We start from the raw sequence: 26,309 nt of genomic DNA, 5'->3' as shown, positions 1-26,309 counted from the left end.
TAACTCCCAAGGGCAGGGCAGGGGGTACGACGGCTCTGGAATGAATCGGAACGTTTCTGCTTACTGCTGCGCATGCAGGCAGGTAACGTGGGGTGTGTGTGTGTGTGGGGGGGGGTGAATGTGCATGTGATCCTGTGCAGGTAAAGAGGGGAGTATGATTGTGATGGGATGAGCATGCAGTGCAGGTGTGGACGAGCTGCAGCTTTACTCATCTTTCCCGCTGGGAATTTCCTGCCTGTCCCGGTGATCCTGGGCAGCTCAGGGCAAGGTCGAAGTGGCGCATCGTTAACTGTGTGGCGGCGCAGACTCCTGAGGTGCAGAATGATCACCCCACCCCACCCCCTTCCATCGTATTTGGACTCAGGCCACTGGGCCCAGAGGCAGGGCCGGCTTTAGCAAGTGCGGGGCCCAATTGGAACAGTTCTGATGGGGCCCCGGCAGGGATGACTAAAAAAAAAAAAAACCACGTAAAAAAACATGTGGGGCTTGTACTCACCGGGCGGCTCTCCTAGTTTTCGGCGGCGGGTCCTTCACTCGCTCCGGGTCTTCAGCGGCACTGAAGGACCTGCCGCTGAAGTGCTGCCGAAGACCCGGAGCGAGTGAAGGACCCACCGCCAAAGTGCTGCCGAAGACCCGGAGCAGTGCTGGGTGAGTAAAAATTAAAAAGGAGCCTCTCACCAGGGAAGGGATTCTTGATCACTTGCCCCCCCACCGCCCGGCGGCCCTGCCACTGGGCACAGGGCCCTCTTAAGCGCGGGGCCCGATTCAGGGGAATTGGTGGAATTGGCCTAAAGCCAGCCCTGCCCAGAGGTCTCCGATTCGCTCGCTGTCCCAGCTCTCTGAAGCGTCGAGGAGGGACGATCTCTCCACCCTCCTCCCTGGCCCAGGCCCTGCACAACCTTAATTTGCTCCTATTTCTCTTCCAATTTGTCTGGGGTCAGGAGGGGCCCATGGGGCTGGAGGCAGAGAGGGAAGGAGTGGAAGGGGGTTCTCACCAAAATGAGTCGGGGAGAGGAGGGGTATAGGAACAGGGGAACTGCCAAACTGACTCAGAACCGGGGGCCAGAGTCTGTTCTGCTTCCAGGCAGTATGTCCTCCTGGGCCCCAAGGCTCAGGCCTGGCCTGGGCTAGGGTTTCAAGCCAACACTTCCTAAAGCTTAGGCTTTAGCCATACCTTAGCCTCACCCCAAAGCAAATCTTGCCTTGCCTTGCCTAGGGGCTTGGCAGTTTTTAACACGATCTAACACCGCTCCTCGAAATAAGCCCTCATTCAGACAAGGGATGTTTCATCAGAAGGAAACCTGCCCTGGGGAGCTCTTTCTTCCAGAACTGCCCACTGTAGAGTTTCTTCTACCTTCCTCTGGAGCAGCCAGGGCTGGCACATTTGGAGACAGGACACCAGAGAGAGAGCTGAGCTGGGGAAACACACCATCAAACTCACGGCACTGAATCCCCTGAATCCTACCTCTCTGAGTATCAGGGCTAAGAGCCCCACACGATCCATGGATAGGCTGGCACATTGTGAAGAGATGAAGGGACTTTCCAAGAACACCCAACAAGCCCCATAAGTCACTGATGCGCAGAACTAGTGCCACATCCTCTCTTCCCCTGAAGTCTCTGGAGTCATTTCCTGAACCACACTGCAGCCTCCCTTCCCTTGAGCCCTCCCTCCCCTCCCTGGGGTAGTTGCCCAGAATCAGCCGCACCCTCTCTGTTCTAGGCAGCAGCTTCTTTAGTTTCTCGACAGAGTTCCTTGGAACTGGGACTTTTGCCCATCTGCCCAGGGTTCCCTGGCCTCCAGGAACAGCCTTCCCCAGAGAATGTGACTCACTCGTTGGTACAAGACTGGTTCTTCTGAGGTTTCTCATGGGACGACGACAGCCGAGGGGCAAGTTTTTCCTTTCTCAATGGCTCTGGGCATCGGACAAGCCAAACCAGTGATGTTATTCCAGGCCAAGTCCTCAGCGGGTGTAAATCAGGCACGCACCATTGGCTTCAGTGCTGATTTACATCAGTTGAGGATCTGGTCCTTAATGTGGAGTCATAGACTCATAGGACTGGAAGGGACCTCAAGAGGTCATCTAGTCCAGTCCCCTGCGCTCATGACAGGACTAAATATTATCTAGACCATCCCTGACAGGTGTTTGTCCAGCCTACTCTTAAAAGTCTCCAATGATGGAGATTCCACAACTTCCCTAAGCAATTCATTCCAGTGCTTAACCACCCTGACAGGAAGTTTTTCCTTATGTCCAACCTAACCTGTCTTCCCCTGCGTCGAGCTGCAGGATTCCAGAGTGGCAGACTGCTTGGAGGAGGTGGAGTTAAGAATGGGGTTAGACACAGATCCCTTGGGTGTTAACCCCTGGTTCCCAGTCTCCTTTATGCTGTGATGGAGTGTTGGCAGGGCCGGCTCCAGGCCACAGCGCACCAAGTGTGTGCTTGGGGTGGCATGCCGCGGGGAGCGCTCTGCCGGTTGCTGGGAAGGTGGCAGGCGGCTCCGGTGGACCTCCCGCAGGTGTTTCTGCGGACAGTCTGCTGGTCCTGCGGCTCCGGTGGACCTCCCGCAGACATGCCTGCGGCAGCTCCACCGAAGCCACGGGACCGGTGAGCGGCAGATCACCCACCGTGGCGTGCCGCCGTGCTTGGGGCGGCGAAATTGCTAGAGCCGGCCCTGAGCATTGGTGACATATCTAATGCTCTGTCATCTGCTTTATCCCAGTCTTTGACTTTACCCAGACTTGCATGCTGCCCTTCTCTAGCACTTCCCCTCGTGGGATTTCAAAGCACCAATATACTGAGCCTCACAATGCCAGAGAGTTATTGGACCCATTTTACCGATGGGGGTGCTGAAGCAAGGAGATATTGAGGCCTCCAAATGTCCAAATTGGGTGCCTAAAGCTGGGCCTATATATCCACTTTCAGGTACCAAAATCAGTGATTTTGAGCACCCGCTATTCCCACTGAAGCCAATGGGAGCTACAGCTGCTTAAGATCTGTGACGTTCAGGCCAGCCATGTGTGACACCAAGACCCTTGTCAAAGCTCCCCTGTTCTTTGCAGACAACTTTTCGTCTCAGACCCAACAAACTCACTTCATCAAATACATTGCTCCCAGGCTGTTTAGCCATAAAGGGTAACATTTAAGGTCCCTATTGAAAGCTGGCAACTTATCACGGTTCCTAATCGTGGCGTGATGTTAAGGCATAAAGTGACTATACTGAAGTTGATGCCCCCAAAGTTGAGAGGAGTCACTGGGGAGAAATACAACTCGGTGACTGCCTAGTCATGCAGGAAGGAGCAGCCACCTCTCCCTGGTTTGCCAGTGATATCATGCAAGGTTCAAGTGTTTACCGTTGCCCCATTGCAGAAAAGTCAGTGCAAAACCGACAACTGCAAGCAATAGAAACCAAGTGGAGGTGGAAATGTTACAACACACAGGTTCCCCGGGTTGATGGGTAAAGACTGTTTCAGCAGAACACACAGTGGGGAGCGGCCCTCTGCAGCCATTCCCCGAGGACACATCTCCTGGAGCGGGGCTGTTTTCATGACAATTTGGATCCTGGTTCCTGTGAAGCCAGCCAGCTTTGCAACAGACTGAACGCTGGCGGGAGGGAAATCCCACTTTATTAGCTAGGAACCATTGATCAACGTCGGCCTTAATTTGGGTTGCACGATTTTATTTTGTATCAGAATCTTTTGTGTCCAGCGCTCTCTCCTGTTGCCAGTTAAATCTTTATTCTTAAATAAACCTGTTATTGGTTTGTTATAGTGCTGTGTGTCAGGCAGGAGCAGGGGTACCCGGCTCCTTTGGGGGCACAGAAGCTGGGAGTTCTGTGAGTAGCCAGTGTCGGGGGCTGGATGTCACAGGAGAGTGCTTCTAAGGGACTTGGGGATTGGGGTGCTCCTCTTGCTCACCTGCAAGGCAAAGAGAGGGCTGGCAGAGTCCGGAGGGGAGTGCTTGAGTGGCTGACAGGCAGGTGGCATTAGGGAGAGGAGCCCAGCACAGAATGGACTAGGGAAAAATGATTCCTAGCTGGTGGTCCTTTCTTCCACTGGGTGAGGAAGGCTCCCAAGGGCAGGAGAGATTGCGGGTGCAGTAGGAGAGAGGAGTGAAGACCTTTTCCCTGGGCTTCATTTATCAGAGAACCCAGCTGTCGCCTCCTCCTCCCTTATGGTGCAGCTGATGCAGAGGTTGCTTTGACTCGCCTCTCCAAATTTAGCAAGAGCCCCTGAACGAGAGCTTCCTGTCAATGAACTCACTTCAAGCACAGCCGCTGAATCATAACATTAAAGAGAATCCCCAGAGGCTGGGGCGCTCTCTCCTTCTGTCAGCCTCTGGAATCAGGGTTAAGGAGCAGCTGCCCAGGCCAGGTAGGCAATGCCCTTTTCCTGGGGTCTCTCTTGTTCTTTTCTCTGCCAACTTTGCTTTCGTTCCTTCACTCTCTGCCTCTGTCTCCCTTGCCAAATCTCCTGTTGAATGCTCCCTCTCCTGGTGCTGTTACCTGCCTCTTGTGCAGAGCAGCCTTGGGATGCTCACCTTGGGCATTGATTGTTAGGCATGCAAAGTTCAGATCTGGATCAGAACTTTCCCAAAGCCCAGGGGCTGCGCAGATCCAGGTTTTTGAACTGGCCAGTTTAAAAAAAAAGGAGGAGGAGGACCAGGTGCAAAATTAGTCCTAGATCAAAGCTGCCTCGAAGTTTAAGGGTATTACCATCCCTCTGGCTGTTCGTTCAGACCCATCTCTATACGAAGCCTAAATACCTTTCTCCTAGAAACCAGCAAAAGTTGCTAAGAGATGTCCAGGTGATTTCCCAGCATATCACTTAAAAACTCAAGCTCTTCAAAGCAAGGAAACAAACAGCTAAGTACATCATAAATCTTAACTCTTGCCTCATGATAGCTGAAGACACGATCATTTTATCACGTATAAAGACATGCATATTTCATTGCAACACAACAACCTTATCTCTGATCTGTGAATTGTTTGTGGGTTTTATAAGTATTATTATTGTTATCTAGAGTTCAGTAAATAAGTGTTTTCTTTTACAAGATGCTGTTACATGGAAAATATTGTTACCTCATAAGAGTACCAACTGACAGGAGACTGTTTTGGTCAATTCCATATAATTGATGGCCCCTGAGACTATAATTATCCAATAGACGCTCTTAAAAATGTTCATTGCAGTTCTAGAAATGTTACCATTTCTATCTGTGTTCCTCATGTTCAGCCCAGGGAATATTGCTGGAATTGAGAATACAGTTAAACCCAGAATGATCTTTTTAAGTGCACTCATGGTATGTACCTAGGGTAATAGGAAAGTATAGAACATTATCTATTTTGGATATTTGTGGGCTTGCATCTGGGGCTGATCAATATGTATCATTAATGTTCCCATATTGGGATGTCATTTTGACGTTTCGTTTTCAGAAATGTTTTGTGTCATGTGTTATAGTGTGGGATTACTTGCAAAAGAGACGTATTTGTGCTGGACCAGAGCTGAAACTCATGAGCTGTGATGCAAGATGCATTAGTTTCTATTTGGTTTGTTTGTTACGTGGGCGGGGGAAGATTTCTTATGCCCCTGACTATTCATTTCCTTTCCCTTTAAATGCTTGGATTTTGTAAATGTGTACCAATGGGATCGGTAATGACATTGCTGTCACTTGGCAACCTGGCCTGGGTTTTGAAACAAAGTTTTTGATTTTGGAATTTCTTAAATTTTTCAATTTTTTTCCCCAACATCTTCCATTTTTGGTGGGCATGGAGGTGAATGAAGACACAATTTAATACATTGGTAATTAATAGCATGAAGGCTCACCAGATTAAAGGGAGGGAGTCGTCCTGGCTAAATTAAGAGTGGCTCCCTCCTGGATCATTCCGTGCACGCTTGATACAATACACCCATTCCCTGCATAGCTAAGGCCCTAATCCTGTGCTGAATCCCATACAGGCAGACCCCCTGACTGACTTCAGCGGGGCCCTACGTGGGCGCAGAAGAATTTGTTGCAGGATCGGGACCTAATGCAACCACAGATACGTATTGAGCACAACCTGCCTTCGCTCCCAGGCTAGGTCCTACATTAAAACAGTTACTGATGTCAGTTAGGGGGGTGATGTTTTTATATTGGCAAAAGCCTCTGTGTAGACACAATGTCACCAAAAGAATGCTTTTGCCAGGATAAGCTGTGTCTCCACTAAGAGGAGTTGTCAGTATAATGTATCAGCGTAACTATACTGGCAAACACTTTTTAGTGTAGTCCAGGCCTCCGTGTTGTAAAGATGTGCTCGCCTGTCATGGCAAATTCAGCTCCAGCTCAAGCCTAGACCCCATATTCTGCAGCCAATGCCCAGCTCACCAGGTTTCAATGCTTCTCAGCAAGCTGAGAAGTCTGGCCATTAAGAATGCTGTGCACGGCCCTGGTGCTTTCATACTATGCGTGAGTAGATAACATCAGCTCTGCTGCCTGCAGGACCAGGGTTCTGCTGCCGGGTTTGCCGCACGCTCTCTATGTGAAGTCACTTACTCTCTGTTCATCAAATACCCCACATGGACCCATGCTCACCCCCTCCCTAGGCCCAGGGGTGTTCGGAAGAGGAGGGATAATTTTACCAGGTCCTAGAGTTGCCTTTCACTTTTGTGAAGTAGCCCTGTCCAGTCCAGATGTCTCTGACAAACACATTCTCTGTCACCATGGTTTTGTCTCCTTCACCTTCCAGGACGCAGCATTGCTGCATTGTCTCTGGTTTTCCCGTCAGTGGTGATTCTCTAAACGCTTTCCTGTTCCTGTCATCTCAAAGCGCTGCTTTCACGAGTCAATGCCAACCTCTCCCCATGTTTTGAGTGTCATGATGCCTGGCATTGGGCAGATCGAGGGACACGAGAAAGCATTGGTCACCCCCTTCAGTGAAGGGCCATTCCAAGTCATTTTGTCCAAAAACTATTAGCCAAATGAATAGAAAAATTCAGAAAACATTATAGTTCCCATGAATCTCAACCCTCACTGTTCGCAAGGTTGAAGAAATTTCTGGGTTTGGGGAATTCCAAGGATTCCTGGACTCTATTCCTGGATCCAGTCTAATCCAATCTATATATCTAAGAGGGCATTTATTTGCCCCCTCATCACCACAGTGTCCCAGCGACTCATTATGTGACATCACCTCTCTGTGCCTCAGTTGACCCATCAGTGAAATGGCTCTAACAGCCTTTTCCTAGCTTGCAGTGTTAAGTGCTTTGGGATGCTTTGATGGAAGCAGCCCAGTGTTGCTTTTATACACCGTCACAGCCACTGTGCAGGAACTCTGGGCTCACAGCCGCCTGTGGCCCAGTTTTCCCAATGCATTTTCCATCTTCCCCAGGCAGTGTGTGTATCTGTTTAATGTCCAGGCTCCACTGGCACAGCTGTAATGTAGCTCTGTGTGGCATGAACACATCAGGGCATGTGATCCTGCTCCTTAGCCTCACCTGGGACTGGTTTCCTTTGCCCGTGGTATCCCAGGTGAGGTTCTCCACCTTCCTGACCCAGGAGGAACCAAGCCCAAATAGGAGCAGAGCTGACAAACCAACCAGCTCCAAAGAGCGCTAATGGGGCCTCTTGCTGTAGCTGGCAGCTCAGAGGAAACTGTTCTTTCAAAGTGATGCTCTGAATTTCAGCAACTGCCCCATGGAGGAGTGAGTTTCCTGTTCTGTAGCAGAAGCTGTTGGTGGGGTTGGGGGACTGGGAGGAGACACCTTTGCCAACCTGTTCGAAGATGAGTGCTTCAACTAGGCACCAGTGTCTTGAGCTGAAGAGGTGCTGAGCACCTACGACTCCCACCGACTTCACTGGAGTCCGTTTGGATCGAGACCCCTTGGATGCACCTCCTTGGATGCTGGCCCTGGCGGGTCCTCTCCTTCCTCGACATTTAGACCCTTCAGATACACTTGGGCTGCGATCATGTGGGTATCCTCGGCCGTCTTCTACCAGAGTGACACCCATTTAGCTTCTCTAATCTCCCTGTAGAAGGCAAACTTTCCAGCTCCCTGCTACTTGTCACTGGAGGCGCTGGAGGAGAAGAGGAAAGACTCCCAGCCAGGGTCCCAGCCGAGCCTTCCCAAGGATGGTGAGGTCTGCCGGCTTGAGACTGCTGGTGTGAAGAGGCCCTGCCCCTGGCCTCACCCTGCTGCAGTTTGCTCCTTCTTGACAAGAAGCTGGGGTAATAGTTCCTCCCAGTGCACCCCCCACAACCAAATCTTTGGAAATCCTCCCGCAGGAAGCGTCCAAAGCAGCCCGGGCCGCCCAGGACTCAATCCTGTGCAGTGTGGTGTCAGGTTCTTCTCCCACTGACGTCTCTGGGCACCGGGGGCACTGAGGCCTCAGCCCTTCGCACACTCCCGCCCTTGTTCACCAGCCATGAGGAACAAAAGGCCATTGAATGAAATTCTGCCATGTACTTTGCATTATACCACGGCTCATCTATGCATTGCAAATAGCCGGATGCTTCCTCCTGGCTTGTGCTCCTAACACACTACCCTTCAGTGAGCCCTGCTGGGTGAGCCTGGCTTGCACTAGCTGCGAACTGCCCTCTGGCCCATGCGCCTGTCCCAGTCCCTGCAGTGATTCCTGCTGGCAGGGACTAGAACTGTGCTTCCTTTGAGCTTCCAAACAGTGGTTGCTCCTGCGCCCCACCCAGGGCCAGAGCCTCAGTGTGTGTAAAGCAGCACAGAAGTTGCTCTGTTGATTTACACCCACCAAAGCCTGGCCCATATTTGTAGTGTTTGTTAAATGCACGAAAGCAAATTCAATACCCTAGCGACGTAAAACAACAGAAAGGCTCTGAATAACTCTGGTGCTGTGCAGTTTTCTGGTGTTTGCCACATCAAAGGAGTGGGGTCGCTGGCGGTTTGCTGAAATCCTGGGGTAAGGTCTCTCTCTCTCTCTTGCATGCACAGAACAGTGATGGTCTATGGTTGTTACAAAGGCTGTTTGCAGGAGCGTGAGTGACCTGCTCTCCTTAGTGGGTGAGCACCGGGGGGGTGGCTGGCTGTTTGTGGTTAGGTGAAGATCTGTGACAGGAAGCTGCCTGCCAAACAAAATCAATGGAATTTCTTTGTACACGTCTGTGCTCCAGTTCTGGATCGCTGTTTGCAGCTTTCTGTGGAGGTGCTTGCTTGTGGGAATACCCCCGTTCTAGATCTCTGTGGTCACATTGTCATGGAGGCGCTTGCCTGTGGGGTTACCTGGATCGCTGCACTCAAGCGGTTCTGGAGCTGTATGTAGACAGGGGGAGCCCAGGTCTGGATCTCAGCAGCTGAACTGCTGTGGAGGCTCGCACAGGGTGGGATACCCAGATCTCTGCACTCAGCTTGCCTCGGAGGTGCATGCATGCTGGCTGCTGTAGTATTGCTGGGCTGCAGTTTGGAAAATTTCGCTGCAGAACCGAGCCTAGATCATTAACAGTGATCGTTAATTCAATCAATCAGTCAAGCCAAGGAAACCTAATAAACCCCAGCATTTCAGCTTGGCAACTGTGTGAGACCCCATTGTGTTGTATCGAGAGGGAGATCCGTCCAGGTGGAGTCTCTTTTGCTGTGAAAATGGGGAATTGTGAAGACCTCCCTCACACCCACAAACTCACCCCCATGGGTGTAGCTACGGCCCTGGGAAAAGCCTTGTGTCTTTCCCAGCTTGGAGCCAGTTCACTGATAGGAAAGGACAAATCTGAGGTCCCACAAAGCGGGCCAGGTGCCCCCAGCACGGATCTCTCCTGATCCCCTCCCTGTGTTGCTCCCACCCACTAAACCAGTTCATGCAGGGGTCAAGGTGACTTGCATCCCCCCACCCCCACCCCTTTGTGACTCCTCCTGTTACTTTTTGCATCCTAACAGGAGGACTACCAAATCCTCCATCAGGACTCTCTTTTTCTGGCAGGGGTGAAAGAGGGGCCATCTCCCTGCATGCCATTGGCTAATCCCCGGTAATCCCCGGCACGTGACGCCCCTGGGAGAGCTCGCGTTCCACAAACAGGTTGTCAGAATGAGGGCTGCTGCCCGTGATCCTGCTGCAGGAGTTGCTTACCCCAATGCTGGGGATCTGAGAGCAGAGTGCACCAGCTGGGGCCAGAAGAGATGGGGAAGGACCTCTGAGGCGGGAGGCTGGGGGGCATGGCAGGGCCGGCGAGGGCTGCCCGCAGCTGTGCTGGGTGGAGGAGGAGGTGATCCCAGGTAAGTGCCCCTTTCCAGCCTGGGACGGAGACTTGGAGCCAGCTCTGCAGTCAGGCATCCCAGCCAGGTGAGTGGCAGGACCGAGGTCCTGGGTTCCCATCTCTGCCTTCCTGCTGGGGTCCGCGGGGATGCTGGATCTGACAGTCCTTGGCATGCAGGGTCAGGAAGCGCTCGGAGGAGCGCCCTTGGCTAGACAGGCCTCTTGGTCCAACAGAGGCACTCAGCTGCTTTAGGGCATGCTCCCGGCGAGGCTGATTGGGAAGGGGCTGTTTGCTGGGGGAGGGAAGGGGGCACTCTGGGCTGTGAGTCCACATTGGTTTGAGAGACAAATCCTGTTGTCGATTTGATTGTGACTCTGCCTCGAGGCTGGGGACAAGCATGTCCTAAAACTGAATTAAACCTCACTTTTGGTGTCATTTCCTGGGGGCTCTTGCTGCCCATCTGTCTGTTTGGCTGCAGCCCCCTAGTGCCAGTTCCACCCCCCGCCCGCTCTCCTCTATGAGATTCAGTTGTTGAGACCCGCCAACCAGCTACTGCACCTCCTCCCTTCGACGGGACTCCGTCACGTGCCAGCCAGTGTGGAGGGGTCCCAGGGAGACGCAGGGACTGGCTGGGAAGTCGGTGTCAGGCTAGCAAAGCTGAATGGCCATGTGAAAGGAGATGCAGCTAGCTCCATCCACGCTCCCCAGTGTCCTAGGAGCCTGCAGGGGACAAAGATTTGGGATCATGGTAAGAGAGCACAGCTGGGATTCCACCTCCAGCTCTGGGCACATCGGGACTGGAAAGAGGCAGGTAAAACGAATCAGCTTCAGAGAAGAGGCACAAAAATGACCAAGGAGGCGGAGGGGTTCATTTATCTGGAAAGATTAAAAGAACTAAAGGCTCAGTTCTGCTCCCTGTTGCAATCAGTTGACTTTGGCAGCCCCAGGATCTGGTAGATAGGACGGGCTTGCCCCAGAGACATTGATCTGGCTATTTCGGAGCAACTTTCCTTAGGAATTTTCCCCATCTGCCCCTTTTCCTGAGTACTCCACTTAACTTGGTAGAGCAAGTCTGGACACACTGATTTGGCCTAGACATGGTCCAAGTTGACCTAGTCTAATGCAGTTCGTCACTTGGCATTGCCTGAATTGACATGAGATGCTTTTACCCACAATAAGAGCGTCCGCTCCCAAGCTCACTCCAAAATAACAAAATCAGTTCTATCCCCCCAGTGGTTATTTCAAAGGCCTGGCAAGAGGATAGATTTCCTGGAAAGCTCAGAGCTAGTTCTAAATTCTCAACACTGATGCCTGGGCTGGATTTTCAGAAGAGCCCAGCGTCAGTGGGCCTTATTTTGGTGCCTACATCTGGCCCTTCTGTGTGCATGAGTGTGAGAGACAATCACCGTCTCTGATCTGAGTCCGGAGAACAAGGGCCTGTAACTAGAAGAATTGAGGTGGACTGTCAGACAGGACTTCCCGACAGAGTGTGGAATAGCCACCCAAGGGAAGAGGGGACGCCCCAGAGCTGCAGACAATTATAACCAGACTGGATACAGCAGAAGAAAATTTTCACTGTATGGACCAGCCCTGCCCTGGCTGGAGGGATGGATCTGAGGAGTTCATTTTTATGAGCAAATACTCACCCTCCCCTCTGCCCTGGCGGAGACTCCACTCCTCTGGCCCCCCTCCCTTTTCTGAATTTTTTTTTCTCATTTGCCCAGTGCAGAACTGATGATGGTCCGTACGCTTGGTGTAAGCTGCACAGCTAGAAAGGCAGAGATGGCAGCTGTGTCATGCCGGCCCTGCGCCCATTGGCTGTTAAATTGTCATTGGTGCTCCCTGCCTGCATTCTGTTCCCACAAGCACTTTCCATTGGCTTGCAGCCACAGCTTCTGTTTTCAGACTCCCTAGTCCCGGGGGCTAATGCTCCTGCCCGGCGTCTGCATGTCATGGTGTGCGTTAGCCATGCAGCTGTGAGATGTCATGGTGGGTCAGTGACCCGCTGGCATTGGGGTACTTTCCAGTGTCCTTTGCAGTCTTTTTAGGCAAGACTTGTAAGAATGCTGGGGGGGTGGGGGGGGAAAGCATCAGTCCAAGCGAATTTGTCTACAGGGATGGACACGGGATAGAGAAAGGGATGGATGACGGACTGTGCCCAAGTTCTGGCACTGCAGGTTGCAGATTCTTTGGCCCTGATTCTCCATTGTCTTGTGGCCTATGCAGTCATTCCCCTGGGGCAAAATGAGCGCAGAGTGGCTGGAAAAAGGTTGCGAGCTCAGAGGGGGATCAGGCCTTTTGTGTTTTCTTCCTGCTGCGCAGCACAAACTGCCCTTCCCAGCTACCGCAGACCACCCCTAGCTGGCGCTAACGAGCCCCTGGCTGGAGATCCCAGTTAGCGTTTCCTTTGTGACCATTGGCCCTAGGAGTGAAGGGGAAGATCTAAAAAGAAGCGAACACACAGGGGTGTAGAGGGCCTTAGGGGCAGGGATGTTAGAGGTGGAAAGAATCCATCCTATGTCACCACAGATCACTGAGCCGGTTCCCTTCAGGTGCATCTGCTATTAAGCAACCACGCTTGATCTGAGCCACAGGGACCCATCCCAGTTAATTTAGCAGTGGGTGAGGATGCTGCATAGCCCAGATTCACCACCGCCAACCCCAGTGTGGTCCCTGGGGATCCCTGAGCTTGGTTCCTTGGAGATGACTGAGCCACTCGCAGGTGAGGCTGGTTAATTGCAGGCTGGGCCAGGGGCAAGAGAGAGAAAAACAGCAAGTGTGTAATTCGGCTGGAGAACTTGATTCTGATCAAGTTACGCTAGATTTACCCCAGTGTAACTCCTTTGCTGTCAGGGGAGTTACTCCTGATTTACACCCGGAGATTCCAGCACTTTGCATTCGGGTCTGGATGTAGAGTGTGACGTGAGCCCCCTGTCTAGCTTCCTGATGAGTCTGATCTGAGCCCCCAGGGACAGTGAACCCCCCCGCACCGGCCAGTGACTGCGTGGCCCCAGCCCCTAGTGCTGTGAGTGAGCAGTTTGCTCTTGTCCTCCTTGTGCCAGGCTCCCCCATGCTGTGGCCAGACTGAGAGGGGAGTGAGTGAGTGGCAGTGCGAGGGGAGCTCCACGCCATGCTGCAATGGCGAGAGGCGGATTTCCAGGAACGATGCACCTACATCGTGAAGGACCAGCCGTGCGAAATGCTCACGCGCCCCGACTTCCCTCGTGCACAAGCCTCCTTACCCCGAAACTTGGCCTTCCAGTGCAACAGCAGCCACAAGGTGAGTCGCAGGCACCAAGGGTTTGGCTGTTCCTGGGAGCCCTGGCCCAGGCAAGAGGCAATGGGGCAAGAAGAGGGGCTCTGAGGTAGCCTTTGTGCCCCCTCCCCATTCCTCTAGGCAGATAAACTGCACGCTTGCAAGACACTTGTGCACATTCTCACATACATACATCCCCCCATGAACATACACGTGGACCTGCTAGTGAACATGCGACTGTGCATACACACCTGCTCGTGCTCATATGCATGCATGCGAACGTACTAACATGTGTACACCCCTGCATATGCTCACATGCATCCACACCCATGCTCATGCTCACACATATCCACACCCGTGCTCCTGCTCACACACATACACATACCTGTGTGCACATGTAACGCTGACATACCACAGTCATCGGCAAGATCGAACCTGCTCATCACTTGCAATCTGCCACGCACGCCTATCGCACACCATCAGCAGGGGCACACCAGCAGGCCTGCACACAGACGGGCTGGCTTCCGTCTCTCTGCTTCCTGCGGGGAGAGATGAAAGCAGCAGGGGCTGGGCGGGTGCGGTGACAGCCAAAGGCGCCTGAGCCTCCTGAGTGTGACTGCAAGGGAGGAAGCTCCCAGGCAGGCCCCGCCAGGGCTGTATCTGCCTGTGGTATTCACCAAGTGTCAGCCTCTGGGCTCAGCTTCCTCCCATCAAAGCAGGAGATCGAGACTCAGCCACCAAGGCATTAACCTTCCCCTCCCTTCCAGCCCTCTCCTCCCTGCCGCCTGGCCTTCTAGAGGCAGGTGCCCAGCTGGTGGTGTGTGTGCGGGGGGTCATTCCCTTCCGACAGTGCTCAGAGCCCTAGACCTGCGCCGCTGGCAGTGTGCCCATGTGGTGGTGGGGTGGCACGCCATGGCGGTGGGCAGCGTGGTTATGTCTTGCGGGCTCCCTGACTCTGATGCTCCCGTGCCCTCAGTGTTTAGGGTGACCAGATGTCCTGATTTTATAGGGATGGTCCCGATTTTTGGGTCTTTTTCCCCTATATAGTCCCCTATTATCCCCCACCCCCTGTCCTGATTTTTCACACTTGCTGTCTGGTCACCCTATCAGTGTTAACCCTCTGCCTTCACCCAGGAAATGCCCTGAGAACTTGCCACCTTGTCTTTCTCTGTCCCCACAAAGGCCCAGGGGCATGTGGAGGCCCTGGCAGCTATCAAACCGGGGTGGGGGTGGGGGGGCTGAGTGCATCTCCCACCCCTGGGGTGTGAGCACTAGACCCTGCTGCCATTCCCAGGGAGTCGGAGGTAGCAGATTTCCAGGTGCCTAGCGCCAGCCCAGGGCATAGGCCACGCCTGGAGCTAGGGACAGGCAGAGTAGGGGGTTGGGGTGGGGAAGGGCATCTCCTGTGCTGGTGAGAACATGGGCCGGGTGGCTGCTCTGGGGGCGGGGGTGGAGGGGTGGGGGGCTGCTGCTGGGAAGGAAGGAAATGCAAAGGAGGAACGGTGTGAGTCAAGGGGGGAGTGAAGGTTCTGAGGAGCTGGGAAAGGCAGAGAGCAGAGGAAGTGAAAGGGAGGGAGCAGGGACATTCCTAGCAGCTGGGTCAGGCTGGGGTTTTCCTTCGGGGTTAGGCTGTCCTGGGTGGAAGGGGTGAGCTAACCAGGCCTGCACTGGGATCCGAGCAAGGACAGGCTGGGGTTCTCCTGCGGGGTCAGGCTGTCCTGAGTGGAAGGGGTGAGCTAACCAGGCCTGCACTGGGATCCGGGCAAGGACAGGCTGGGGTTCTCCTGCGGGGTCAGGCTGTCCCGGGTGGAAGGGGTGAGCTAACCAGGCCTGCACTGGGATCCGAGCAAGGACAGGCTGGGGTTCTCCTGCGGGGTCAGGCTGTCCCGGGTGGAAGGGGTGAGCTAACCAGGCCTGCACTGGGATCCGAGCAAGGACAGGCTGGGGTTCTCCTGCGGGGTCAGGCTGTCCCGGGTGGAAGGGGTGAGCTAACCAGGCCTGCATTGGGATCCGAGCAAGGACAGGCTGGGGTTTTCCTGCGGGGTCAGGCTGTCCTGGGTGGAAAGGGTGAGCTAACCAGGCCTGCACACGGATCTGAGCAAGGACAGGCTGGGGTTCTCCTGCGGGGTCAGGCTGTCCCGGGTGGAAAGGGTGAGCTAACCAGGCCTGCACTGGGATCTGAACAAGGAAAAGCTGGGGTTTTCCTGCATCTCCCGTGGGAGAAAGGCCCCAGTGTATTACACCAGACTTGCTAACGCAGCTGGGGCAGGAGGTGCACTGATGTGCCCGGCTCGGATAGGTTCTGGTGGGACGCTCCCATGGGCTGGAGTTCCTCTGCCACCCGGTGATAGTCCTGGGCATGCCAAGCCAAGCTGACGGGAGCCTCACGCAGCTTGGGCCCAACCAAGTCAAAGGGCAAAATTACCATGGAGTGAACTGGGCCAGGCCCCCAATAGGCCTCTTCCAATACCCTCCCCCCTGCCTGGGCAGGTGCCCCTCCCTCCTTGCAACCGTGCTCACCCTGTGGAGCCCACATGGGCTGTGGGCGCTGCTGGTTCCCAGGCTAAAGGGAGGTGACTGACCAAGCTTGGGACTTGTGCAGCGAGCACGTGGCTGGTGGGGGAAGGGGAGGGAGCTGCGGGATGGGGAGGGAAAGAAGGGGCAATGAGCCATAGTGACAAGCCGGGGTGAGACATTAGCCAGACCCCTGCTGCTCCCCCACCCCTGAGCCTGCCCCCACTCCTCCCCTGCCCCCAGCCCCGCTGCCTGCTCTGCCCGATCCATGGGTCCGCAGCTGGGAACCCACCAGGGGAGCGCTCTGATTAACACATATGCCTGCTCCTCTTCCCGGCTCTCATGTGCTGGGGGCTAGGGAGGGTGGGGCGCTGCTGGATCGGGAGCAGGAGGAGGAGGAGGAAGGGGAGAGATGGGGGATGGGGAAGCAGAGCAGAGGACAAACTTCCCCCCCTGTACAATCTCCCTCCAATGTGGAGGAAATCCTCCCCGCTCTGTGCACCCAGGGGCAGCCCAGGAGAGGGTGAAGGGAACAGGGCTGAGGAACAGGACGCTGGTCAGGAATGAGCCAGAGGGAGGGTGCGGCAAAGGCAGGGGATTCGACTCCCATGCTGCCCATTTGCTAGGCTGGAGGGGCAGCTTTCCCCACGCCAGCTGCCTTTGCAGGCTCCTCTTGCACGGCCGCTGCGTTTGCCGGTGGCCGATGCTGAGGCCACGAGCGCCTGCCCTTGCCCAGCGGGAGGAGGCACAGGAGGGTGCATTTGTGCAATGAGCCAGCTACAGGCGCGAGCGGCCAGATCCCAGTCCAAACCCCTCGCGGTGTGGGCCTGCTGGCAGCTGGAATTCCTCCTCGGCCCCGTCGCACAGGCAGAGTTTGCATCCAGCCCTTGAATGTCACCAGCCTTTGGGCCGGGAGAGGCCAGATCCGGCTTGTTCCAGCCCAGGCCCGTCTCTGGGCCTGCTGGAAGAGCCACACTGCCCCATGTGCAGCCGTCTCCCGTCGTGGCAGGACTGAAGGTGTCTCTGGGTGTAGCAAGACTGGAGTGTTTTGGGGGGGGCTCTGGGGTTCTTTGGGAGGCTCTGGCCCCAGAAAGGGGCAGCAGGAGCCAGTTCCTGACACTCTGATGGGAATTGAAAGAACTTTCATTCACAGTCTAACATGGCTGATCTGTCCTGATTTCTGCCCCCCCCCGTTAAGCATCTGCCTAATCCCGTTTAGGGATTAATGTGTCAGGGCCCTGGGCTAATTAACGCCAGACAAATCCCACAGACTGTGCTGTCCAAAATCTGGTCTCCTCACCTGGGTTGCACTGGAGGTGACGGCGAGACCTGCCACAGGGGAGTTGGGAGGTGGCAGGGGGGCTTGGGCCATAGCTGTGCTGCAGTGATGGGAGAGTGCATGGAGCGTATTGCATGGGGAAAGGGGGATGGCTCTGTGTGTGTGTGTGTGTGTGTGTGTGTGTGTGTGTGTGTGTGTGTGTGTGTGTGTGTGTGCGCGCGCGCGGTGGGGGGTAGTTTCGAGGTATATGTGTGTGTCAGGAGTGCATAAAGATTCAGAATCCAAGGAGGCTTCTGGGATGTTCCCTGGAGCCCTTTCCCAGGCATGGGAGGAGGGCTGGCCGGTGCTGACTGCATGCTGGTGCCCCTGCAGGTGGTGGCGGTGCTGAGCCGAGAGTACATCCCGCCGGGCACGCGCTTCGGGCCGCTGGTCGGGGAGGTGTACACCAAAGAGAACGTGCCAAAGAACGCAGACAGGAAGCACTTCTGGAGAGTGAGTAACAGCTCCCTCCTAGGCCAGCCGGGAGGGTGAGGGAGTCGGTGTGTTCTCCACAGCCCCGAGGCCGTCCCCTCCGAGGGCTTTCACCCACTGCTCAGGGCTATCTGTGCAGCCTTCCTCCCAGACGTGTCTCTGCTCCTGGCAGCCAGCCAGAGCGGGCGGCTTCCTGCGGGGGTGGAAGGCTGCTCTAACAATCAGCTACCAAGGGTGCCCGGGATGGAGACAAGCAGCACCCTCCCTAGAAGGCTTGGGTCACCAGCACTGAGACAGCCGGCTTCTGCCAGGCCCTCTGCTCCTCCCAAGCCCTGCTCAGCTTCACTGGCCCCAGCCTGTCCTATTGGACCAGGACTCCATGCCTCCTGCCAGTCGCCTGCCAGGTTCTCTGGGGGCAGGCTGGCTCAGCGTGGGGGTCAGTGCCTGGGAGAGAGAGTCACTGGCATCTTTCCAGAGCTGGGCACGGTGTGGACCTGCCTCTAGCGCAGTCTTTGGAAGACACTCCAATCAGGGAACCTGTCACGGAGTCCCCGGGCGATGCTCTGGAACTGCTCCCCACAAAGTCAGTCAGGACTTTGGGGAGCCTCCTCTCCCGGGCGATGCTCTGGAACTGCTCCCCACCAAGCCAATCAGGACTTTGGGGAACCTCCTCTCCCTTGGAGCAGACTTGTTCAGGGCAAGAAGCTCACACAGCTTCACCTCCTGGGTCTCTCCTTGGAGCATTCAGCATCCTCTGCCCCTCCGTGCGCTTCCCACAGCGAGTCCACCCCAGCGGGGTCCTGGGGAAGCCACCGGGTTCTGCGCCCCCACTTTGCAGTCAGACGTGACTCTCAGCCAGCCAGCAAAACAGAGGTTTATTCGATGACAGGAACAGGGTCTAAAACAGAGCTTGTAAATACAGCGAACCGGACCCCTCGGCTGGGTCCATTCTGGGGGGCAGTGAGCCAGACCCTCAGGTCTGCCCTCCACCCTCGACCCCAGCCAGCTCCAGACTAACAACCCCCTCCCAGCCCCTCTCTCCTCAGCCCCTTTCCCGCGCAAGGAGGTCACCTGATCCCTTTGTCTCCAACACCTTCAGTTGGCACCTTTGCAGAGGAGGGGCCCAGGCCACCAGCTGCTAGGAGACAGAGTGTCAGGCATTTAGGTGCACTGGCCCTTGGCTCTGCCAGATACTTAAGAACTGCCATGGGGACACTGAGGCACCAACACAGTACTCAGAGAAAACATTAAGAACTTTCCCAGTTCGTCACAGAGTCCCCGGGCGATGCTCTGGAACTGCTCCCCACAAAGTCAGTCAGGACTTTGGGGAGCCTCCTCTCCCTTGGAGCAGACTTGTTCAGGGCAAGAAGCTCACATGGCTTCAGCTCCTGGGTCTCTCCTTGGAGCATTCAGCATCCTCTGCCCCTTTGTGTGCTTCCCACAGCAAGCCCGCCCCAGCGGGCCTGCCCCAGCGGGGTCCTGGGGAAGCCACAGGATCCTGCACCCCCACTTCGCAGTCAGACGTGACTCTCAGCCAGCCAGTAAAACAGAGGTTTATTCGATGACAGGAACAGGGTCTAAAACAGAGCTTGTAGATACAGCGAACCGGACCCCTCAGCCGGGTCCATTCTGGGGGGCAGTGAACCAGACCCCCCACATCTGCACTTCACTCCTTGTCCCCAGCCAGCTCCAGACTAACCACCCCTTCCAGCCCCTCCTCTCTGCTCAGCCCTTTCCTGGGCCAGGAGGTCACCTGATCCCTTTGTCTCCAACACCTTCAGTTGGCACCTTTGCAGAGGAGGGGCCCAGGCCATCAGTTGCTAGGAGACAGAGTGTCAGGCATTTAGGTGCACTGGCCCTTTGCTCTGCCAGATACTTAAGAACTGCCATGGGGACACTGAGGCACCAACACAGTATTCAGAGAAAACATTAAGAACATTCCTAGTTCATCACAGAACCTCCTTGGGGGAAGGTTTTGCTATCTCCAGAGCGCTCTGCCTCCATCCCCAGTCTGGTCCCCCAGTGCCATAGCCGGGCCTTTGGGGGCACTGCCTTCCGCTCATGTAGCCATATAGGCTGGGATCTCATGGCTGCCAGGGAAGAGTCCAGGGAACGCTAAACAGCGTTGCCGGAAGCAGTGTCTCCGCGAGCAGCTGCTGTATCGATGCCCCAGCATGCTGTTGGGCAGACAGTGTGGCTGAGGAGAATGCGTCACATCTGGGTGCCATTGTGTGTCCTGACCAGAGCCCCTCAGCTGGCCAGGGTCTGGAGTCCATCCAGGGGCTGCTGGTTAAGGATGTGTCTGCAGCTCCAGCCACCACACCCGAGCTACCTCTGGTTCCGGAGCTATGAAACCACAGCCGGGTGTGCTTCAGCGGCAGTACAAATCTCGGCTCCTTGCTTGCAGGGCCAGCCTGTGCTGAAGGGCTACTACGACTTCACTGCTCCAGTCCCTGGGGCTAAAGCTAGCTTGGAACGTCTACCCGAGCTGGGGTCATATCCTGTGCCCACAAGACCAACGTCCTCTAAGTGATCATTTGCTCTTGTATTGCACCTTCCTTCAAAACACTTTACATACATGAGGAAATTAAGTCTCTCAATCCCCGGTGCAAGGTGGAGCAGTATGGCTAGCTCTCCTTTACAGATGGGGAAACTGAGGCATGGAGCAGGAAAGTGATGCAACTCTGGCAGGCACAGCAACAGAACTCGGGAAATGATCCCTCTTCCCCCATCCCTGTCCTGTGCTTTCACCATTAGACAACCCTGCCCTAGGTTATTTACACAGAGTAACCCCTCCCCGTGCCCAGAGGAGGGGAACTTTTGCTGGTCAGACAGCAAGCAAAAGCCCCTTTCTGCATTCCCCATCTGTGCTGGGAATTTCGGGTGGCCGTCAGCGTGCCTCAGTGCTTGCTGGGGAGTGTTTGGGTTTGGTTTTTTTTTTTTTTTTGCTTTGGTTCGTTTTTCTTGTTTCTTAAAAGGAAATAATCCCATGGCTGCGAGCCAGCCAGTACTTAGCCCTCTGGCCTTTGTCAGCTCTTCCTGCTTTTCAAAGCACCAGGCAGCACTCAGCTGTTTGCCTCCCAGAGCGACAAGGAGAATGGACCAGCCCTTTCTGGGCCCCTGCCCAAGCCCTCCTGCCGGGAGGCAGAACTGAGCCTGGTGCCAAAAAGGCCACAGAGGAGAAGGTCGAGGCTGCTGAGTTTGAAACCAAAACTCTCCCCACATGGGGTGATGTCAGCAGGGGCTGGGATAAAGCTCCTCTTGTGCCCAGTTCTCCGGTAGTGACTCATGAGAACCCCACAGGGAGAGAGATCACAGACGGTGTGGCAAGTACTTGGGACCTTATCACGCTCAGCAGCTGGTCACGGCGCAGACGGTCCACGGCTGAGGTGCTCAGAACATTGGTTCTTACAAGCTTTTTGAGCTGGACCCGTTTTTGCAGAGGATCCTCTGGGGCTGACCCCTGGCAGCTAGCGGTTGGCTTTGTGTGAAAGCAAAAGGAGCAGCTGTGTTCCAGTGGATGGAACTCCGGGCTGGGGACAGTCAGGACTCCTAGGTTCTGTTCCTGACTCTGGGAGAGAGCTCACTGAACTTGCAGCTGGGAGCCAGGACTCCTGGGTTCTCTCCCATGTGGACCTGACACGGGGCAAGTCACTTCCATCCTCTCTACCTCAGCATCCCGTGTCTGTTAAACAAAACTAGGTGACTCTGTGCCCTACAGCTCAGCCTATCACCCTCAGTGACAAACCTAGTGGGCACAACCCAGGAGGCCCCAGAGGCAGCATAAACCTCCTGACAGATGCACCGGAAGGGGATACTCATTTAGCTCCGAGCTGACTGTCTCTTCCCTTCTGCCTCCTACAGATTTACACCCCGGGGGGTGAGCTTCACCATTTCATCGACGCCCGTGACCCTCGCCGCAGTAACTGGATGCGCTACGTCAACCCCACCCCTGATGCCCCGGCCCAGAACCTGGTGGCCTGCCAGAACGGCCTGGAGATTTACTTCTACACCCTGAAGCCCATCGTGACAGGTGCCGAGCTCCTGGTATGGTACAACCACGAGTTCGCCGAGCGCTTGCAGAGCCCACTGCCGGGGGAGCTGGCCGAGGAGCTCGGTGAGGAGCGTCTGGGGCAGGGTCTTGGGGTGGCTGGTGTGCCTCTGTATCTGAGATGTACTGCAGCCCCAGAGAGAGTCTGGCTGTAATGGGGGCTGTGCCCCGAAGGAGGGGGTGGTGTGTGGGGTTGTGCACGTGTGTCTGCTATCCTGCACATGTCTGGGTTCGCACAGAACTCCTGCCAGTTAAGCCAGGCCCATGGATAGCACATACTCTGCTCTGGAGCTCAGCTGATCACAGGAGCACCAGCTCACTAGGGCAGAGACTGGGTGCCAGCCCAGCCCTGAACCTTGATTGTGGGTGGGTGTGGAGGTGAGCTCCAGGTGCCAGCTGATCCCCAGTGAAATAGGGGAGGAACATCAAGTGCAGGTGAGTTTTCTGCAAGGGAGGGAGGAGTAGGGGCAGGTCTGGTCCCCCAGGTGATGGAGTGACAGGGGAGCAGGCAAGGTTGAAGGGCGCAGGCTTCCAGCCCGTCTTTCCTCTCCATGCATATGCACGGCTGCTTCCAGGGAAACAGACAACTTTCGCTGAACCAATGTTGATCTTCCAATCAGGGTTCAGCCTGAGTCTGGGCCAGTTCAATCCTTATTTCACCCAAACTGACCTGTCCATCTCTAGTAATCTAGTAATCTCTGGCCATCTCTAGTCATCGGCCTCGCTCCAGGCCAGCTAAGGAGCTGTCCTGAAAAGTGAATTTAGCGCTGGTGAAAGGCGTGGGGGGTGCAGCTGGTCCCACGAGGGTGGAAATCTCACCCGCAACCTGCGGTCTTGGGAGATCACCATTGGCGATGATGGGATTTCCACCAGATGGAACTCAACTGCCTCAGAACAGGAGCTGGGTTCTGTCTATACGGCAGGCTCAGCTGCAGGGCTCTGAGGACTTGTCTGCATTTAAAGTGTCTCAGGCACTTGGAGCCTGGAATGGGAGCCTAGGATAGGATATGAATAAACAGCCAGGTAAATCAACAGTCACTCACAGTGCCTGGATGGAAGGAGTGGGGGTGGGATTACCCTGCCAGTGACACTTCCTGGCAAAGCCAATACCCAGACATGTGTGGTAACGTGTGCTTGCTTCTTTCTCTCCAGAGCACGATGGTATCTGGAAATCTACCGCAAAAGCCCCCACCACACCGGGGCCTCAGCCACCACACGGGGGCTCGGCCGCCAACCCAAACATCACAGCTAAGCTCACAAAGAACAAGGAGGAGGCAGAGGACGATGAAGATGAGAGCGTTGATGTGGAGGCGCTGGACAGTGGCCTGCATTCGAGCCCAGCAGGATGCCGACACATGGCGTTGGATGGGCAGCTCCCCCTGGAAGCCAAGCAGTGGTCCCTGGGTCTTAGCCCTTTCCCCAATTTCCCTGGCAAAGAAGGGGCGCCCGAGAAGTCCAGCCCTCCACACCAAAGGGGGTCCGCGAGCCCCAGGAACCAGCCAGTCCTCAATTGCTGCCCGTACGGCCCAACTACCTCGCTGTACAAGGAGCTGCAGCGCTGCCTCAGCAGCCTCTACCCCTCCTGCCCTCTGTATTTGCCAACGGGCCACCTGCCCCAGCCATATCTTTATGCCTGCGGCACCATCCCTGCCCACTACCCCCAGTTTGCGCTGCCCCCCCACGCTGCGCCCTTCCTGCCAGCACCGCCCATGAGCAGGGTGGGGGAAGTCCCTCCCTTGGGGTTGCCTTCACAGGAGCCGCAGGTATACGCCCGTGCCCGGGGAGATGGGACATCTCCATCCCCAGGCCTCTACGCGACTGTCTTACCTCATGGAAAACAGGAAGCCCACGAGCTCCAGAAGCCGCAGGATGTTTTAATCTCCCTCCAAAGTGGCGCTTTCTCCTTTCCAGGCTTGGACTTTGGACCAAAGCAGTATTCGTCCCCTGCCGGGGGCACCTCATATACCTCTGAAGTTCAGCAACAGAAACCTACCTCCCTGCTGGCCCACCCACTGGAGGCCCTCAACCTCAGCACACCAAAGTTCTGCCCACCGGCTGGCCGCCTGGGCACCACGCCCGTGCCCTACCCTCTGAAGAAGCAGAACGGCAAGATCAAATACGAGTGCAACATCTGCGCCAAGAGCTTCGGGCAGCTCTCCAACCTCAAGGTACCAAAGGGCCACCTCGGGCCACTCTCCCACCCTCCTCTGTCAGCAGCAGCCTCGCCCCTCCCGACCCACATCGCCTCTTCAGAAGCAGCATGGTCTAGTGGCTAGGGCACTAGTCTGAGAGCCTGGAGACCCGGGCTGTATTCCTGATGCTACCTGCCAGTCACGTCCCTGCTCTGTGCCTCAGTTTCCCCATCTGTCAAATGGGTATAATGATACTGACTCACCTCTGCTTTGAGTACTATGGAGGAAAAGTACCTCCTCATTTGCTAAATACCCTCCTGTGCCTCTTCCTTAGTCAGTCAGTCTCAAACCCTCTCAGCAGCTTTAGAACAGGGGTCCTCAAAGTGGGGGTTGGGAATCCCTGAGGGAGTCACAAGGTTATTACATGGGGGGGTCGCAAGCTGTCAGCCTCCACCCCAAACCCTGCTTTGCCTCCAGCACTTATAATGGTGTTGAATATATAAAAAAGTGTTTTTACTTTATGGGGGGGGGGGTCACACTCAGAGGCTTCTATGTGAAAGGGGTCACCAGTACAAAAGTTTGAGACCCACTGCTTTTGAGTCACGTCTCACCCACCCTCTAGATCTCCCAGTCACAAATCATTATGGCTGAAGATGTTCCATTATGTTAATAGCCAGACGTTGGGTTACCCAGGATCGTGTTTCATGGGTGGGCTTCAATCTCAAGCTGATCAGGATGCCCATGATGAATACGGGTGGGGTCTGGGAGGACGTCACTAGAGTCCCTTCAGATGTCTTTGCTCTTCCCCTGTGTTATCTCAGCAGCTCGGGGCAGGTTCCCTATCCTGGAGCTGGCACCTGGATCACATGGCAGGAGAATTTTCCCAGGCTCTCTCTCTCATTAGCACAGCACAGCCTGGATGTGGGGAGCCAGGATGTTCCCTGTCTTGCCCCAAAAGTTCCAGGCAGGAGGGAAGAGCCAGCCCAGGAAAGGGCCCCCCCTCCTGGTCAGGGAGGCTCCCCCATTATCCCTGCTCATCCATCCCCCAGATGAAGGGAGCCCAACTCAGAGGGACAGTCGCCTTTTGGAGCAAGAGGCTCCATTGCCTAATGGAAATGTCTCTTGCTTCTCCTTTGATCTCTCGCTTTTCTCAAACCCCTGACCTCCTCCCATGCTCTTTCTTTCTTTCTTTCTTTCTTTCTTTCTTTCTTTCTTTCTTTCTTTCTTTCTTTCTTTCTTTCTTTCTTTCTTTCTTTCTTTCCCCACCCCTGCCCGGCCCCCTGCAGGTCCATCTGCGGGTTCACAGTGGCGAGAGACCTTTCCAGTGCCACATCTGCAAGAAATGTTTCACGCAGCTGGCTCACCTGCAGAAGCACCACCTGGTGCATACAGGCGAGAAGCCTCACGAATGCCTGGTAGGTGACACTCCCTCCTTCCTCCTGCTAAAGGCCCTGGTGCTGGAAAAGGGGCCCCCGGGCCCATCGGAGCTCGTGGCGGTGTGGGGGCGGTTGACTCTGAGATCTGAGAGCGTGGGGCACTGTCCATTGGGGCAGCCTGATGAAGTGGTATCGAAGGAGGGGCAATGGCATCAGCATGGGGGGCAGAGACCCAGTGGGGACTTGGTTGCTGGGCAGTGGGAGGGTGGATAATGGCTGTTAGGGGGACGAGGACTCAGCTGGACACGGAGCCCAAGGCACAGGACCAAGTTCTGCCCTGGGCTGAGTGAGCCCAGCTCCATTGACTGGGCTGGAGTCGCCCCCAGCAAGGCTGATCCTCGCAGCAGGCCCGTGCCTGGGGGCAGGCTGGGGGCTGAGCCCGGGGGCTGTGGTGGCTGGCAGGTGGCCAGCCGTGGGTCTGACACGAGTCCGTCCACCCCTCCGCAGGTCTGCCACAAGCGCTTCAGCAGCACCAGCAACCTGAAGACCCACCTGCGGCTGCACTCGGGCGAGCGGCCGTACCAGTGCCGCTTGTGCCACTGCCGCTTCACCCAGTACGTCCACCTCAAGCTGCACAAGCGGCTGCACGAGCGCAAGCGCCCGCACCGCTGCCCCAGCTGCCCCAAGACCTACATCCACCCCTTCAGCCTGGCGCTGCACCGCCGCGGCTACTGCCCGCTGGCCCCCGGCGCCGCCGGCCCCCCCGCCCAGCTCGGCCACTTCAACGCCATGATCGACCACTTCGACTTCAGCCTGGACACCGAGCGCCTGGAGGGGGAAGGGGCCGGCCCCGCCCGGGCTCCCGGGCTCCTGGAGAATCTCATCCTGAGGGAGCTGGAGACAAGCAGGCGTGGGCAGCTCCCCAGGGACAAGGGCCCCTGCTCGCCTGGCCTCCACAAACAGCTGCCGCTCCAGCCCCTGCCCCTGCCCCTGCCCCACTACAGTGTCTCTGTCAAGCAGGAAGCCTTCCCACTGCAGCCGGCCTGA

At 55.7% G+C, this 26,309-nt stretch overlaps 1 protein-coding gene across 1 annotated transcript; it reads left to right on the top strand.

Moving 5' to 3' along the window:
- ZNF683 (zinc finger protein 683) lies at nt 1-26,309 on the top strand. The gene is made up of 7 exons (XM_030539373.1): nt 1-82; nt 13,246-13,463; nt 17,605-17,724; nt 21,568-21,820; nt 22,907-23,922; nt 25,173-25,301; nt 25,770-26,309. Exons 2-7 carry the CDS (start codon nt 13,314-13,316, stop codon nt 26,307-26,309), a joined length of 2,208 nt encoding a protein of 735 aa, XP_030395233.1. The 5' UTR covers nt 1-82; nt 13,246-13,313.

Source organism: Gopherus evgoodei, chromosome 20 (genome assembly GCF_007399415.2).
Source record: "Gopherus evgoodei ecotype Sinaloan lineage chromosome 20, rGopEvg1_v1.p, whole genome shotgun sequence".
NCBI classification, from domain to species: Eukaryota; Metazoa; Chordata; order Testudines; family Testudinidae; genus Gopherus; species Gopherus evgoodei.
Note: the sequence above shows the minus strand (reverse complement) of the source record. Positions and strands in the feature narration are given on the sequence as shown.